The 14,895-nt window shown below is 31.8% G+C and overlaps 1 protein-coding gene across 4 annotated transcripts in view; it reads left to right on the forward strand.

Annotated features, from left to right (window-relative positions):
* FSD1L (fibronectin type III and SPRY domain containing 1 like) overlaps positions 1-14,895 on the forward strand; it is a 49,503-nt gene that overhangs the window by 20,196 nt on the left and 14,412 nt on the right. For 2 of the 4 annotated variants that reach the window (XM_006906072.3, XM_025041346.1), the window contains exons 5-8: positions 3,266-3,288; positions 7,758-7,879; positions 12,201-12,410; positions 13,581-13,679. In XM_006906072.3, the coding sequence (XP_006906134.1) occupies positions 3,266-3,288; positions 7,758-7,879; positions 12,201-12,410; positions 13,581-13,679 (454 nt within the window). The remainder of the gene's footprint in view (positions 1-3,265; positions 3,289-7,757; positions 7,880-12,200; positions 12,411-13,580; positions 13,680-14,895) is intronic. The other 2 variants (XM_015599601.2, XM_025041354.1) reach the window with 1 other exon arrangement.

Below are 14,895 nucleotides of genomic sequence, written 5' to 3' on the forward strand. Positions count from 1 at the left end.
TAACTTGCTAGTTATGTGATGGGCTGAAACTCAGATAACTTAAATCTTGGTCAATATTCCTTATTTTTGCTGATGAGTTTCAAAATGTCTGCTGATGGGGAAGCTATTTGGAAATATTAAATTTTTTTTCTGTTTGGATAAATATCTCATTGAGTACAGTAAACAAGATCTAAAACTTCTTTTTTATTATTCCCTTTTTAACTTTAGAAAATACTATTCAATATACCTACTCCATAAGTAGAACTATTTTAGAGTACTTTGCTTCTAATATCTTTCTATAAAAGGAGAAAAATGAGGGTATTAAGAAGAAACATAGAAACAGTAAGATTCTAGCCATTAAAGGGCTTGATATATTCATGGAATAAAATAGTTTATCTACTCATTGCCGATTAAAAACAAGAGAGACTGGGAAAAGATCTTGTTTAACTTCTTTTTATATTTAATTGGTAATTAAAAAGAACCATTCATGATTACTCCTACATTGTATTCTTATTACAATTCTATTTCAGGAAGTTTTGTCTTAGGTGACAGATTTCTAAAACTGATACAATAAAGGATCAGAATTATAAGATTTATTTTTAAAACAATTGAGAGAGGAAGGGAATGAGAGAGAAAGGAGCCATCTCTAATGAATAGAGATAAATGAAATGTTGGCAAACAAGATTTCACTAGAAGATTGAAATAGAAGTAGTGATTGAAATTGATGTACAAAATAGTGATGTTGAGCAAAGAAATATGACTAATACTTCTTGAAGGCTCTTCAGTAATAATAGTACCATAACTTAAAAATCTAAGCATTCACTGAGGCCTCTTCATAACTCACTAAGTGGAGTTCTGCAGATAAATGTATTGGAGACAGAATAGTGGTAAATGTTGGGATCGGTTAGTATTTATTAAGCCAAAATATTAAATTGACAAAATGCATCACTCTTGAAATGGAAACTTAGAGAAATCAAGCAATATAATATTGTATATCTTTTGGATGGCTTTTGCTTTGGGAGAAGAAATTCCAGGAAAAGAATTAAACAATCTCTTTTCTAATTTAAGACATTTCTTGAAATTGGACCCTTTTAGAGAGAGATTTTCAGAATTTGAGACTTTCTGCTCTTTATCATTGCACAGAATAACTTCTTTCAAATTTGAACCTAAATGAAAGAGAACCATGGAGTTTTCAGTTTTACTAACTAGGTATATTTATATATATAATACATGGGACAACAGTTTTTCCTGAATGATCTGGCTTGTCATCTATACCTTTTTCTTGTTTGTCACAAACAGCCTAGTATATTAAATAACATGAAAGCTTTACATGCATGTGTCCCTTCACACACACTAAAAATGACATCTTACTAAATTAAGTAACACTGGATATGAAGTTGAATCATTATGGTCAATTTAAAAAATAGTAATTGTCTTCATATTGTTGGGTTATTTGAGAGTGACTGGTAAGTAACATTACTTTAACCAAGTTCTAAACCAGTTGGGAAATAAGATAAAACAATAAAGCTGATTAAGAGGCCAAATACCAATAAAATGATATTGAGGAATTTGGCTTAGAGCAATAGGAAAGCTTCCTAATATTGAACCCAAGAATTAGACTTACCCACCCGGGTATGGTCATTATGGGACTACTTCAGATGTCTGTGAGGGAGCCATTTTCAGTGAAACTTACTAAATCAAGGGAAAGAACAGAATGTATGTTCTCTGTGGGTAAGCAAACAGCCAGAAAAATGGAAAGGTGCTGAGCTACTTATCTTTAGTTTCTCCTTTCAAACTCATAATCAGATTAAGTCATATCACCTCCCAAGAGAAATGAAGGAATAAAAAGAGACTAAGGGAGTAATGCTGGTGGCAGTTCCTCTGTATATAAAGAAACATCAAGTACAAAGAAGAGTCTCCTCTTCCCCTCCCTTAACATTTATATTAAAATCTTTGGTTATATTTCTAGCTATAATGACAATAATTTTTAAAAAATCAATGTAATTGACTTCCTTAACATTTCTTATCCATAGTGTCATGATTTAAGGAACATATAGATGCTACAAAATTGGGTTGTAAAAGGATCTTTAGAAACATTAAAGGATCTTTAGAAACATTAAAGACCAAAATCCCTTAATAAAGAAATACAATTAGTACAGGGTCACAGAATCGATTATGATAGTGCTGGAACTGTATAATATGCTGATCTAAATTGTAGTTCTTTTATGTAGAAAGGTTGTCAGACTAGAACCTTTTAGGATGGGTATGAAAATGACTGATACCAAGTAAGAACAATACTGGAACTGGAGAAGCAACAGAAGCAGTGCTGTATGTTCAGTTACATGTAGTAGTTATTATTATTGTGTGCAAAGCTTTATGCTGGACATTGGGGATGGTGTCGAGGAAAACAGCCTTACATTGGATGCATCATTAATCATGCTGGTCAGTGTGGGCAAAAACTTTTATTGGCTCTTATTTCGCATGTAAATGTAAAGGGTAAAACAATTTTTACTTGTATTTTTCATTATTTTTCTGTGAGTGTACAACATTAATTAATAGCTGTGTCCCCTTTCTAAACTTGTGCTAGCATTCTAAAAAAAAACCTGAAGAGTAGATTTAAGTTGGCAGCTTTTATGAGGTCATCTGAGAGAAAGATCCCATTGCTGGAAGCATTTCTCTGGTTTCTCCTTGTCTGAATTTTTTGCCATTACAACTTCACTCTTTCGGGGTAAAGGATTGTAGAACTGCAGCCTAGTTTTATATGTTAGCAGGCAAGCTCTCAGAAAACAAAGTCCTTGCCCAGTGAAGGCATATAGAGAAAACTTGGAACAATCATTATGAAGTGGTGAAAGAGATCTCTGAAGAAAAATTGGAGAGCAGATTTGAAATGTATAAGAAAAAAATCATCAGAGTGCATAGACATGTGTGCCCCATGAAGGAGATTGATTGTTCTAGTTGAAGAGTGTCAGACTGAATGAAAGTGGAAGTGTGTTATGATAATCTTAAGGTAAGAAAAAACATTTATAGTCATCTGGTATTAGTTTGAAGTGTTAAATTTCCTTTTAAGGTGATTTTTATATGGGGTGTGAATTTTCTACTATCGTTCTAACATCACATTATGCAAGCTGATATGAACTGTACAGATTTCTTATAATTTATGTTTTTGTGAATATGAACTAATATATTCCAGGATTTATATTCTAACTTTTCTTGCATGTCACTGCCATTGAAACTTGCATGAAAAGCACTAACTGCCTTCTTTCTCTTCTCCCTGATTTGCTCGAAGGCTGCCAGACAGATCAAGGATAGGTATGGAATAAAACCTCCATTTTTATTTGTGTTGACATTGAAGTCAGAAATGAAATTCAAGAACAATTTCTTGTTAGAATCTCATTGGTTAAAATAAAAATACCTAATGGCCAGGTACAAAAAAAAAAAGAATATCTAATGCATGTTTTCTGGAATAAACAATATATCAGCAAGATTTTTAAGAACAGAGTTGTGGACAATTATGTACTTCTAAAAGAATTTCATTTCTGGTATAATCTAGTTAGTTTTAGTACAGTTCTTAATGAGCTATGCTAATGGATGGGGGACCATTTTGAATAATTAAAAATATATATATATTCCTGGAATGCATTTTATAATTTTATAAGCGTGTCTTATTTTCTGAGAAGTCACAGCATTTTAAATAGTCCTCAGGAGCTAAAGCTCTCCTACTTCACTCCTCTCTGTTTAACACCTTCGTATTCTCATTTCGTCCTGTTCCTGGTGCCATCTCTATCTATTTCTAATGCCACTACTATCTAGTTTATGGGAAGAGAATATTAAAGAAAATGGGGAAAGACTGGCTTAAAAGGTTTTTCTCATTAGTAGAGCCAGGACTAAAGGAATTGAGTACTTCCTGTAATGAATACACCAGAGAGCTAAAACTACTGCTGGCAATTTTGGATTGGGTTACCACAGATGGGATGGTTCTGACTTGCCTGGCTGGTCACCGAGCATTGACTACAGTGAAATGATCACTTAGATTTCTTCATTTGAGGATTATGAGATTCTCTGAAAGCCAAGCTCTTCAAATCACCACTCAGAATCCTAGATTAAATTATTTTTCATCATGATTTACAAAATTATTAATTATAGATTGTGTGAAAGCCAGTGTCTCTTTTGTTAATTATGGCCGAAGACTTCAAATTATGTGTTTTTCTCATGGTATTTATTTAACGAGAGGCAAGATTCACATGGCAGTCATAGGATTCTTAGCATAAATATTAATCTTTATATTTTTTCTATATTTTATATCAGGGATTCATTCTTATAAATCCTGAATTTAGAAACGAGATTATGAGAGCTTGAAGGTGAAAAGTATTGGCTATATGAGGATTGGTTGCTAGGTAGGTCAGTTTTTTGGGTAAGGTAGTTTTGGGTTGTGTCTTGTGGAATTCGCTATGAGTGATCCATCTTCCACCCTGGCTAGATTATTTTTCTATTTAGCCACCTACTCCACTGAGTCTTACTCAGGTCTTTGCTTTTTTCAATTAGAAGTCACTTCCTAATCAGTCTTTGAGTTGTCCAAAGACTTTGTGAGAGACCTTTGTCCAGATTTGTGTGTCAAAATTTAATTTTGTAATGAGTGTTCATGGCTGAATGTATTCTTCAGTGAAACTTGATTTCTTTTCCTTCTCTTCTAAGCCAACCTCTTGGCTTGTTCATCAGTATCCAAGTGATCTCAGAACTCAGGATTCCTTTTTTCTGTGAGAGCAAACTCCATTTTTTTTTTGGTTTGGCTTTTTTGTTTTTGTTTTTCAAAGCTTATACTTTTTTTTAGGCTCCCTACAAATTTTTCGCTTCCTAAGGAACATTTCTGAATTATAGCTTAATTTTTTTAAACTTGATTTTTAGTTTCATAATTTACAGGTTTCTCTGAGATAGTTTTTAGGGGCTCTCCCAAGAAGCAAGTTTCTAGAATTCCATCATTACATTTTATAACATAAAAATAATTTAAACATATCATCATAATGAAATAATTATTTTCACTAAGAGAAGAAAGGATTATTCCCTAATGTGAGGGCAGAGGTGGTGTTTTAAAGAAGAGTGCATAATATACCTGAGCAAGGAATCAAATATATGAAAATGAAAGTACCTGTGAGAACTAAGTATTTATTATTTGCTGTGATAGAAGTTATGCAGGAGGAATAGTGGGAGCGACAAGAACACTAAAGACAGAAATGAGAAGATAATATGCAGCAAATTTCTACAGTTTTACAAATCACTGGTATACACTTCTGGATGCTTAGTAATGTTGGAATATGATTAGTTGAGGTATATTGTAGGAATTACTGGTTTTTAAAGAAAACAGATCATAAAAGGAAGAGTCAAATTAATTAGATTGTTTGAGGAAATTAAAAGTGTTCATCCATATGTTTTGCAGCTATTTTCGCAAAAATAAAACGAGGAGGAAGAGGGATCCTTGTATTCAGCTTGTACTAGTAGAAATAAATTGAGAAAGTCAGGGTGAATTAATTAAATCATTCCTAACCACGTGGATCCTGTAATGTAGAGAATTATTTATGGATTTTAGATTGTTAGTTTGGGCTTTGAGGCATATTGTCTAAATATATTCAGTTTAAAAATAAAAAGCTCAGTCTTTTTAAAGCTTATAGCATTGTTATACATCTAACTTGATTTATGGAGATTGAAATTTTCATTGACTAGAAAATAGACTTTTAATGCATTTTTTAAAGTTTTTAAATTTATTTTTTTATGGCGACATTGGTTAATGAAATCCAGTAAGTTTCAGCTGTATACTTTAACAGTAAGGCATATATATATTTACACAGTGTGTTCACCTCCCATAGTTAGATTTCTTTCTGTCACCACATATTTGACCCCTTTACCCCGTCTACCTCCCCTTTCCCCCCCCGTCCCACCCTCTGGTAACCGCTAGTCTACAGTTTATGTCCATGAGTCTCTGTTTGTTTGTCCTGTTCATTTGTTGCTTTTAGGTTTATATCCCATATAAAAGTGATGCCATGTGATTTTCAACTTTTTCTGTCTGGCTTATTTCACTTAGCCTAATTATCTTGAGGTCCATCCATGTTGTTGCAAATGGCAGTATTTTATCTCTTCTTATGGCTGAGTAATATTCCATTGTGTATATGTACCACAGCTTCTATAATGTATTTTTGAAGGAACATTCTTTTTCTTTGAGGCCATAGTGATTATATCAAGTTTTGCAGATGAATTTTCAGATTTAAATTCCCTAAAACACTTTTAGATATTTTTTTCAACAGTTCTCAACAAACATTTAAATAATCAGGTTTAGTAGCAACCAAGTAGGTTCAAAGCCATTCATTGATTCTGTGGGCATTTACTAGTACATATCTGAATATAGTTCTTTCAGAAGTCCAAATCAGAAGATGCTTGGGGCTGTAAAGAACAAAGCATGTTAAGACTTAGCCTTTGTTCCTAACTTCCTATTGATATGATCTGAAATTGTATTGAGAACCAGTAAAGTAATACATGCGATGTACTCAGTGTTATGCTTAGCATTCAATGCGGGTTCCCTTCCCTATAAATTGTATTTCAGTAGAGCATCTTCTTCTTGATAAATAGATCAGTTAAATCATTGTTTCTTTCTACTAAATAAAGTGATTACTTTCCTAGTTTTAAAATTAAATAACTGAATACAGAAACAATTAGACATTTTTTTATCCCAAAATAACAGTACTGCAACAAGTTTGATATCTTTCAAACCATTGATCTCTAGAGTAGATTTGGCAGATCTGAATGACTAGGCTTGGTATTCTCTTTTTACCTCTAGCTCTATTTACTTCCTCTCCCAAACTGTATACTAGGAGGACAGCATACATGAATTTTACTTTTGTATCATTCTTTGACAAAAGATGATAAGGAGAGTTACTTTGTGATACTTATGGAAACTTACTGTAATGTGAAAAGGTGAAATTTGAGATAAAATGACAAATTAATAGATCATGAGTATTTCTTGTAGTTCCCAGTTATAATTGACAGAACAATTTCCCCAGACTATGGGTAAAATGAGGTCTTGTATGACTTCTTTTTGTTTGTTTGTTTGTTTTTTATACCATATTCATCTAATAAATATTTATTGAATGATTATTTCCATGGCATGTGGTTTCACAGGGTTATTTCTCTTTGTATCCTTCCATTTAGCGTCAGTACATTAGAAAGACACCTACTAGCATGATATTCAGAATTACGATTCTACTACTTTCCTTTCTCATCCATGGCATCTCTTTAGCAGCTACCAAGCTATATGTTTGGTCAGTGTACCTCTACTCTTATTCAAGGTTACATGGGGTGGCTGTGACTACTAGGGAGACTGTTTGAATCAGAGTACATGTACAGTTCATTATTTGGCATATGAAAAGGAATGAGGCTGGCATCAGGAAGTCAGTGAGATTGAGTTTACAGAAGTTCAGATGACTCTTGGGTCTGCAAACAATGATTTATATTGGATATTCGTTTTTTTGTGATATTTGTATTTGTGTACAGTTTTATAAAGGTAGGCGGACAAAAGTTCCTTAAAGTTATGTTAAATGTATTTAAATTTTAAAAATCTTACAGTTTTTTAATTTTCCAAGACTCTAAGAGCAAATTTCTATTTAGTTTTATTACCGTTGTTATAGTTTCTGAAATCACTAGAGTAAAATAATTTTTATCTTTTCATTTTATAAATTAAACATATGATACTTCCCATTCTTTTATTTCTAAAACAATGTTTGTGTTTGCCATAGGGTAACGATGGCTTCAGCTTTTCGCCTTTCTTTGAAACCAAAGGTCAGTGACAACATGACTCATTTAATGGTGGATTTTTCTCAGGAAAGACAGATGCTGCAAACTTTGAAATTTTTGCCAGGTAAGTAAGTATGTAGTATATTCTATGTAAAGTTAGAAATAAAAACTTTTTTTCCTTCAAGATTTTTTCTGTAATGAACATTGGAATGTAAATATTAAAGAAGCATAGCATGATTTTTTTCTTCATTCGTTAAATTCAATTAAAAATAGTTAAATTTGCTGGTCTTTATTTTTAGAGAATTATTTTACCAACAGAAGCAAGAAATAGCGTTTGACAGAAGCAATATATCACGATGGTTAACACTGGGTCTTGGAGCCAGACTTCTTAGATTTGAATCCTGGCTGCCACTTACTTGCTTTGTATCCTTGAACAAGTTATTTAACTTTGCCTTATTTCCTTCATCTATAAAATGTGATGTTATCCTTCTAGGGTTTTTATAGGGATTAAAATGAATTGAAACCTCTTGAAAATAGTACCCAGCATGTACTTAACACTCAGTGCATGTCAGCTGCTATCATTAACATTATTGTGGTGGTGGTTGGCTCAATGGAATTTTATTTCCAGTAATAAATAATATGTTAACATTGGTTTATTAGAGTATCAGTATGAGGTTATTCCAGTAGCCGAACCATTTGAAGTGAAGTTCCAAATTATTGTCCACAGGTGTGAAAGAGCCAGTTAAAGACGTTTTTTGTTAGTGGTATTCTCTTTTTAGCTAGCATCAAGTAATATTAAGTTGATAGCTAAAATAATTTGGGCATGGTGACTTGGAGATCAGAAGTCTCTTGAAAGTGAGGTGTTTTACTTAAACAGGTGCTTTGTTAGAACTAGTTTTTATTTTTAGAGGTTAGCTTTTTTTGAATAGAGAATGTTGATCACATGAAAACATTCTTTGAATATTTGGTCAGGGATTTAAAATATTGGAAAGATGAGGTTAGTAGTCATGAAACTAATGGAACTAATAAAGGTAGCATGAGTGAAGTATTAATTAACTTGTGTGATACAGATCAAAAGTTCTAAAGAAGTTTATAGAAAGAAAACATGAGGAAAGGAACCATATTTGTAGAGAAAGTATGTCAGTGGATATTTACTTACAGATTGGCTTTTCAGAATTACTTGCCATTGTATTATCATTTATACTACTTCCAAATTCAGATGGAGTCTAGAATAGTGGATTGTTAATATACACATTATTATTACTTTAATTTTTTAAAAAACTAATAAAAAACCAATTTTCTCACCATTTCTTTCTCTTGAGTTTTCAGTGATATCTTAACAGACCAAGGCCATACCCGCTGTACAGTCAAGTAGTTACATGTACAGTTAAGATTTCCTCGTTTGGCAAACTTTTAAGATAGTCTGAAGGAATGAGGTATAATAAAACAAGAAATCCTTTTGTGGAGGAGTTTCATCCTGAAGGAAAAGTATAATAGATTGTTAAGATTTATAAAAGATGAATTCATATTACTAAATTTTTATATTCTCCTATAGCACAAAATTTTCCTGTAAGATACAATCACATTAAATTTTAAAAATGAATAACCGTTATCCCTTAGTAATTCATTCCGTAAACACCACAAAAACCAGCTCTACGCTATATTATGTATAGTAACATGAGTTGTGGACTTACCTGAAAAATGGAAGTGATGATGAGGGATGTTAATAATTGAAAAGCCATTTTATTCTACTTTAAGCCATTTTTGTACATTGAAACAGTTTATATTCTCCTTTCTGAGCTTCTGCAGCTCAAAAGAGAAACATATTTGTGGCAATGTTGATGCCGCTGCCCTTTGACATTCACATGCAGAGAAAACTTTAGTAAAATTCTCGAACCAGTTTGCTCACTATTGCTAGTTAACTGCTACTTTATAAAAATTGCTGTGAATTGCTTTTCATTCTTACTTCCAAAGAGAGTTCTGCATTTTCTAAGTAGTGGTTTTATACGACATCTTTACCACCTTTCATCTTCGAAAAGTTTAGCCCTTGATTAATGAACTCTTCTCTTCTGTATAGACTCTTTGGTTAACTTCCCACAGTTTAGATCCAAGTCAACCTTAATTTGACATACAACTCTTAAGTTATCTAAATTTTCTTTTTTACTCCTAGGTAGCACCACTTTCTTAGATTTTCTTTTTTTCATTTTTACCTCAGTTACCACTTCTAGCAGTTTGCTTTCTTTTGGGGGCCATTAGTCACAAGAAAGAAGAATACTTGCCAGTACATTTTTACTGGAATGGTAGCTGAATTGAGATGTATATAGTGGGGAGTTAGCTAGACCCACTTACAAATTAAATGATTCTCTCTTTATATCAGCCTCTTGGGGCTTTCAGTACAGGTTTTTGACTCAGCAAAATTATAAAATTACAGTATGATAAATAGACCTTTATATTTCCTCACATATAGGCAATGCAGAGCACATTAAATTCTTAAATTTGTGAATGCTTATGGTCTATTCTTTTGGCAATAAGTAGTCTGTATTGCTTATGTTCCAGTAATAGAGACTAATATCTGTTATGTATTGTAGGGACAAAAATACCACAAGACAGATGAAGGAAATTAATCATAATGACAAATGATAAATATGTCTTTGGTTGTCATCTTACTAATAAAGTATATCAGATTCCAAGTATTTATTGTATAATTACACACATAAGGGTTGAACTTTGGAGACTATAGTTAATGGAGATCAGTTGTCCCCTTTCTTCCTCCTCCCTTATTAGTTTGGCTTGAAGATTTAAAATTTATATCAAATTCCTTTCATCTTGGTCTTGATTATTTTATCCAAGAAACTTGGTTTACTTTGTTATTTATTAGGTCTCACATTGCTTTGCATTTTAACATTTGTATATAATTGCTTTGTTATTGTAGTTTTTTAAAATTAATGCTTTGTTTTTTAAACAATTTTAGATTTATGGAAAATTGAGCAGATAATATAGTTTCTTCCTCCCTCACATACAGTTTCCCCTATTATTAACATCTTGTATTAGTATGGTACATTTGTTAAAATTAATGACCCAGTATTGATACATTATTATTAACTAACATCCATATTTTACATTAGGGTTCACTTTTTGTATTTTACAATTCTATGAGTTTTGACAAATATATTGTCATATTTCCACCTTAACATTATTATACAAAATAGTTTCACTGCCCTAAGATCCCTTTGTACTGTGCCCGTTCATTCCTGCAGCCTTGCTATAATTACTTGTTTGTTCCAAGAATTTTTTTGTTGATTCTTTGGGGTTTTCTCTTTAGACAACCATGTCGTCAGCGAACAAAGACAGTTTTATTTCTTCCTTCCTAATTCGTGTACTTTTTACTTCCTTTTCTTGTCTTATTGCTAGAACTTCCAGTACAGTGTTGAATAGGAGTGGTGAAAAGGGGACATCCTCACATTGGGAGAAAATATCTAGTTTCTCAACATTTAAGTATGATGTTAACTATAGGTTTTTTGTAGATGTTCTTTATCAAGTAAAGTCCCCCTCTATTTCTAGTTTGCTGAGTTTTTGTCGTGAATCTTTATTGTCAAATATTTTTTCTCTATTACAATCATATGATTTTTCTACCGATGTGATAGATTACATTAATTGATTTAAAATGTTGAACCAGTCTTGTATACTTGGCATAAACTTTTTAAAACTCTTTTTTAAGCAACAAAATGTTTAAATACAATATCTGCACAGTTTCACACATTTCAAACACAGCTGTCACCAGAGGACCACGTTCTCCAGTTAGCCTGTTGTTATGTAAATGGAACATCTGTTAATGTTGAGGAGCTATGGAAAAACCTCTTTTATGGAAAAGAAATTGATTAATGTTCATACATGTTAACTGTGGCTCATTTACCCCATTTTATTTTAATGTATCATAGAACTCTTTGGGGAAGCATTTTAAAATCCTTAAATATTTTGGCAGGTTGGGGAGTTCATTTTTGTTTAGTGCTGAGAAATAACAATTCTTTTATAAACGAGATTTTAAAAATTGAAAATATCTTGAATTATTTTAAGCTTTAAATTCAAAGCAAGTTATTCTATTTTGTCAATAGTGATTTAATTTATATTCTATGGCTGTTTGAAGTAGATTAAAACTGTGTTGAGGAGCAACAAGTCAGTCTTGATTCTTTATTCTTAGCATGTTTGAATTGCTTTTTGCTAGCTAGGATTTTAATATAGTTTGAATAAATCTATAGAAAAACTTTGAAACATGAATTTTTAAACAGACCTTTGAAAAATATTTATTTTGCATTTATAGGGTATTCTTTCTCTTAGCCAGATTTAATTGAACAGTTCAAAAGCAACATGAAAAAGCATAGTTTGAATGACAAATATTGGATTAGTACTGTAATAAATGATAAATGAGCCTTTTTTTTTTCCTTTAGTCCCTAAAGCTCCAGAGATAGATCCAATAGAGTGTTTGGTGGCTGACAATTCTGTAACAGTAGCTTGGAAAATGCCAGAAGAAGATAATAAGATTGACCACTTTATGCTGGAATATAGGAAAACTAATTTTGATGGACTTCCACGTGTAAAGGATGAGCGATGCTGGGAGACAATTGATAATATTAAGGGTACTGAATATACACTGTCAGGTAAAATGACTGCATTCATGAATCTCATTCTCAGAAAATAAATATAATTGTGAAAAATATTTTGAGTTACTTTAAAAGGTAAAATTAAGTTTCTTTAGCCAAGTAATTATGTATTAATCATAAAAGTGAATTTCTTTTAAAATATGAAGAAAACCTTCATTTAAATACTTTTGGATATTTGTAACCTGTTAAAATAATGTATGTAAAACAAATATGAAGGGGTGTTCTAGAAACAGTATTTCAGAATAGCATTTAATTTTACCTTGGTTTTCTAACGATAAAAATACTGTCAATTTTCTAGATGTACACACTACGCCACAGTTAGGTGATATTGTAAATACCGTTGCCTTTACCCTTTTATGGTTACCTTCATGTTGCTACTTAAAGTAAAGCTGTGACTTGATATTAAACTTTGTTTCTTGGCCTTTTGAAAAATTTTAAAAAGGTATCTCTGTTTATTGGGGACTCATATTTGAAACTGCAAAATGTTGCCTGAGTTGTTCAACACTTGTTAAGCATGATCAGTAATATTAGTAACTTGACCATTTTTGAGTTCTTGCCCTTTGTCAGGAGCTGGGCCGAAGTGTATTATTATACAGTACATCTCATTTAATCAGTACAATATATCTCATTTCCTATTTCAGTTATGAGATTGGTTTTTTATATTTTACAGATACAAAACTGAGACTGTCATGTTAAGTTCCAAGCTAGTAATTTTTGGATTATTTTAAACTTGACTAAGTTCAGAGTTTTGCTGTTAATCCTTATACTTCACTTTCTCTTTAAATTCATTTTCACATAAAAAGGCATGTTTCATAAATATAAAAATTCTTGAGGATGTCTGCTTTGTAGAAATTGAATATGTTATTTTAATTTGTAGCATCTCTCCTTGATTGAAACATTACTTTTAACAAGGCTTGAGAGTACCTTATCACTAATTAAAAAAAAAAAATCAGTGATAAACTATATGGTTTATTTATTTGGAAAAAATAATAAATCATGAATTCCCTTATTTCAGGCATTATTACCATTTTAACACAAATTTGTATTCTTCCTGAGTAAAGACATAGTTTCAAGGATGGAAAAATCTCTGTTTAAAGGTTCATATTCATACTTTTGGAGTAGATTCCTTTACTTTTCCTATCTGAAAACCATTTTCATTTTTTTCAGGCTTAAAGTTTGATTCAAAGTATATGAATTTCAGAGTGCGAGCTTGTAATAAGGCTGTGGCTGGAGAGTATTCTGATCCAGTGACCCTAGAGACCAAAGGTAAGATCAGTAGATATTTATACAGCATAAAACAAAATTTAACGTAGAAGTTATTCAAGACTTTGTGACAGGAACCATTTCACATATGGTTGCATTTCTTCGCCACCTTCAAACACACACACACATACACATACACACCCTCCTCCAGAATTCCAAACAGTAGGAATTTTAAGATGTGGAAATTAGGACTACAGTAGTGGTATTCATTAATTTTCCTTTATCATGTATTCAGATAAGTAAAATAGACTGAGATGATGGTGTTACTTTCTCTTGTGGGTGCTCAGTTTACAAATTTCAGTCTACTATAAATATATCAACATCACTGAGATTTGCCCAGAGTTTTCTCAGGGAATAGATTATTGCTCAGTAATGGGGAAATACCTTTTCAGTTTAGTTCAGGTCTTCTCTCTCCATTTTTTTTAAATATTATTGTAGAAATTAACATTTACATAGTTTATTAACGTTTACAGAGCACTCTCACAGTTCTTCATTTGATCTATAAATCATCCAAAAAGATCAGTAGAATAGGTATTATTTGATGTCCATTTTTCAGGTGAAGAAAATAAAGTTCAAATATGTTAAATGACTTGCTTGTGATCCCTAGAAGTAGCTTGGAAAGATATAAATAAGAATCTATTTCCAGGTTCTGTGCCAGTAGCTCCTATTGTGGACATAGAACCTAGATGCTTCTAGTCTCTGAGAGCAATTTTGGATTTAATTAAAACTCTATAGTTTTATTTTAACTCCCATATTTTAATACAGAAAAATTTTCAGGTATTTACCAATTGGTAGGTCATAATGCTAGAGATTTTCCCAGTTGTGAAATGATAATTGACTAGATTTACTTCCAGAATCTGATTGTACACATTCTAATAGGTTCTTGGGCATTAGAGTATTTCAGTGATCTCTAATTCACATAGTATTTGAATGGGTTTGCATGCCAGAAGTTTGATACCATTTGGAAGATAATATAAAATATTATATTAGAATAAAAATATAAGGCTCATAAGTTTTGACAAGATAAACTCAGAAGAATATGTTTGCGTCACAAAGGTAAATAGAAAACCTAACTTGAAGTAATTTATTTGGATTAGCAAATGTTTTTATTTGAGAACTGTAGATAACTAAGTTATCTAACCAAGAAGCGCAGTTACTTTGAATTACTTGTTATCAAACTGAGATGTTACTGTGGTTATTGAGAGATTCTTAACATTTC

This window comes from Pteropus alecto, unplaced genomic scaffold (assembly GCF_000325575.1).
Source record: "Pteropus alecto unplaced genomic scaffold, ASM32557v1 scaffold111, whole genome shotgun sequence".
NCBI lineage: Eukaryota > Metazoa > Chordata > Mammalia > Chiroptera > Pteropodidae > Pteropus > Pteropus alecto.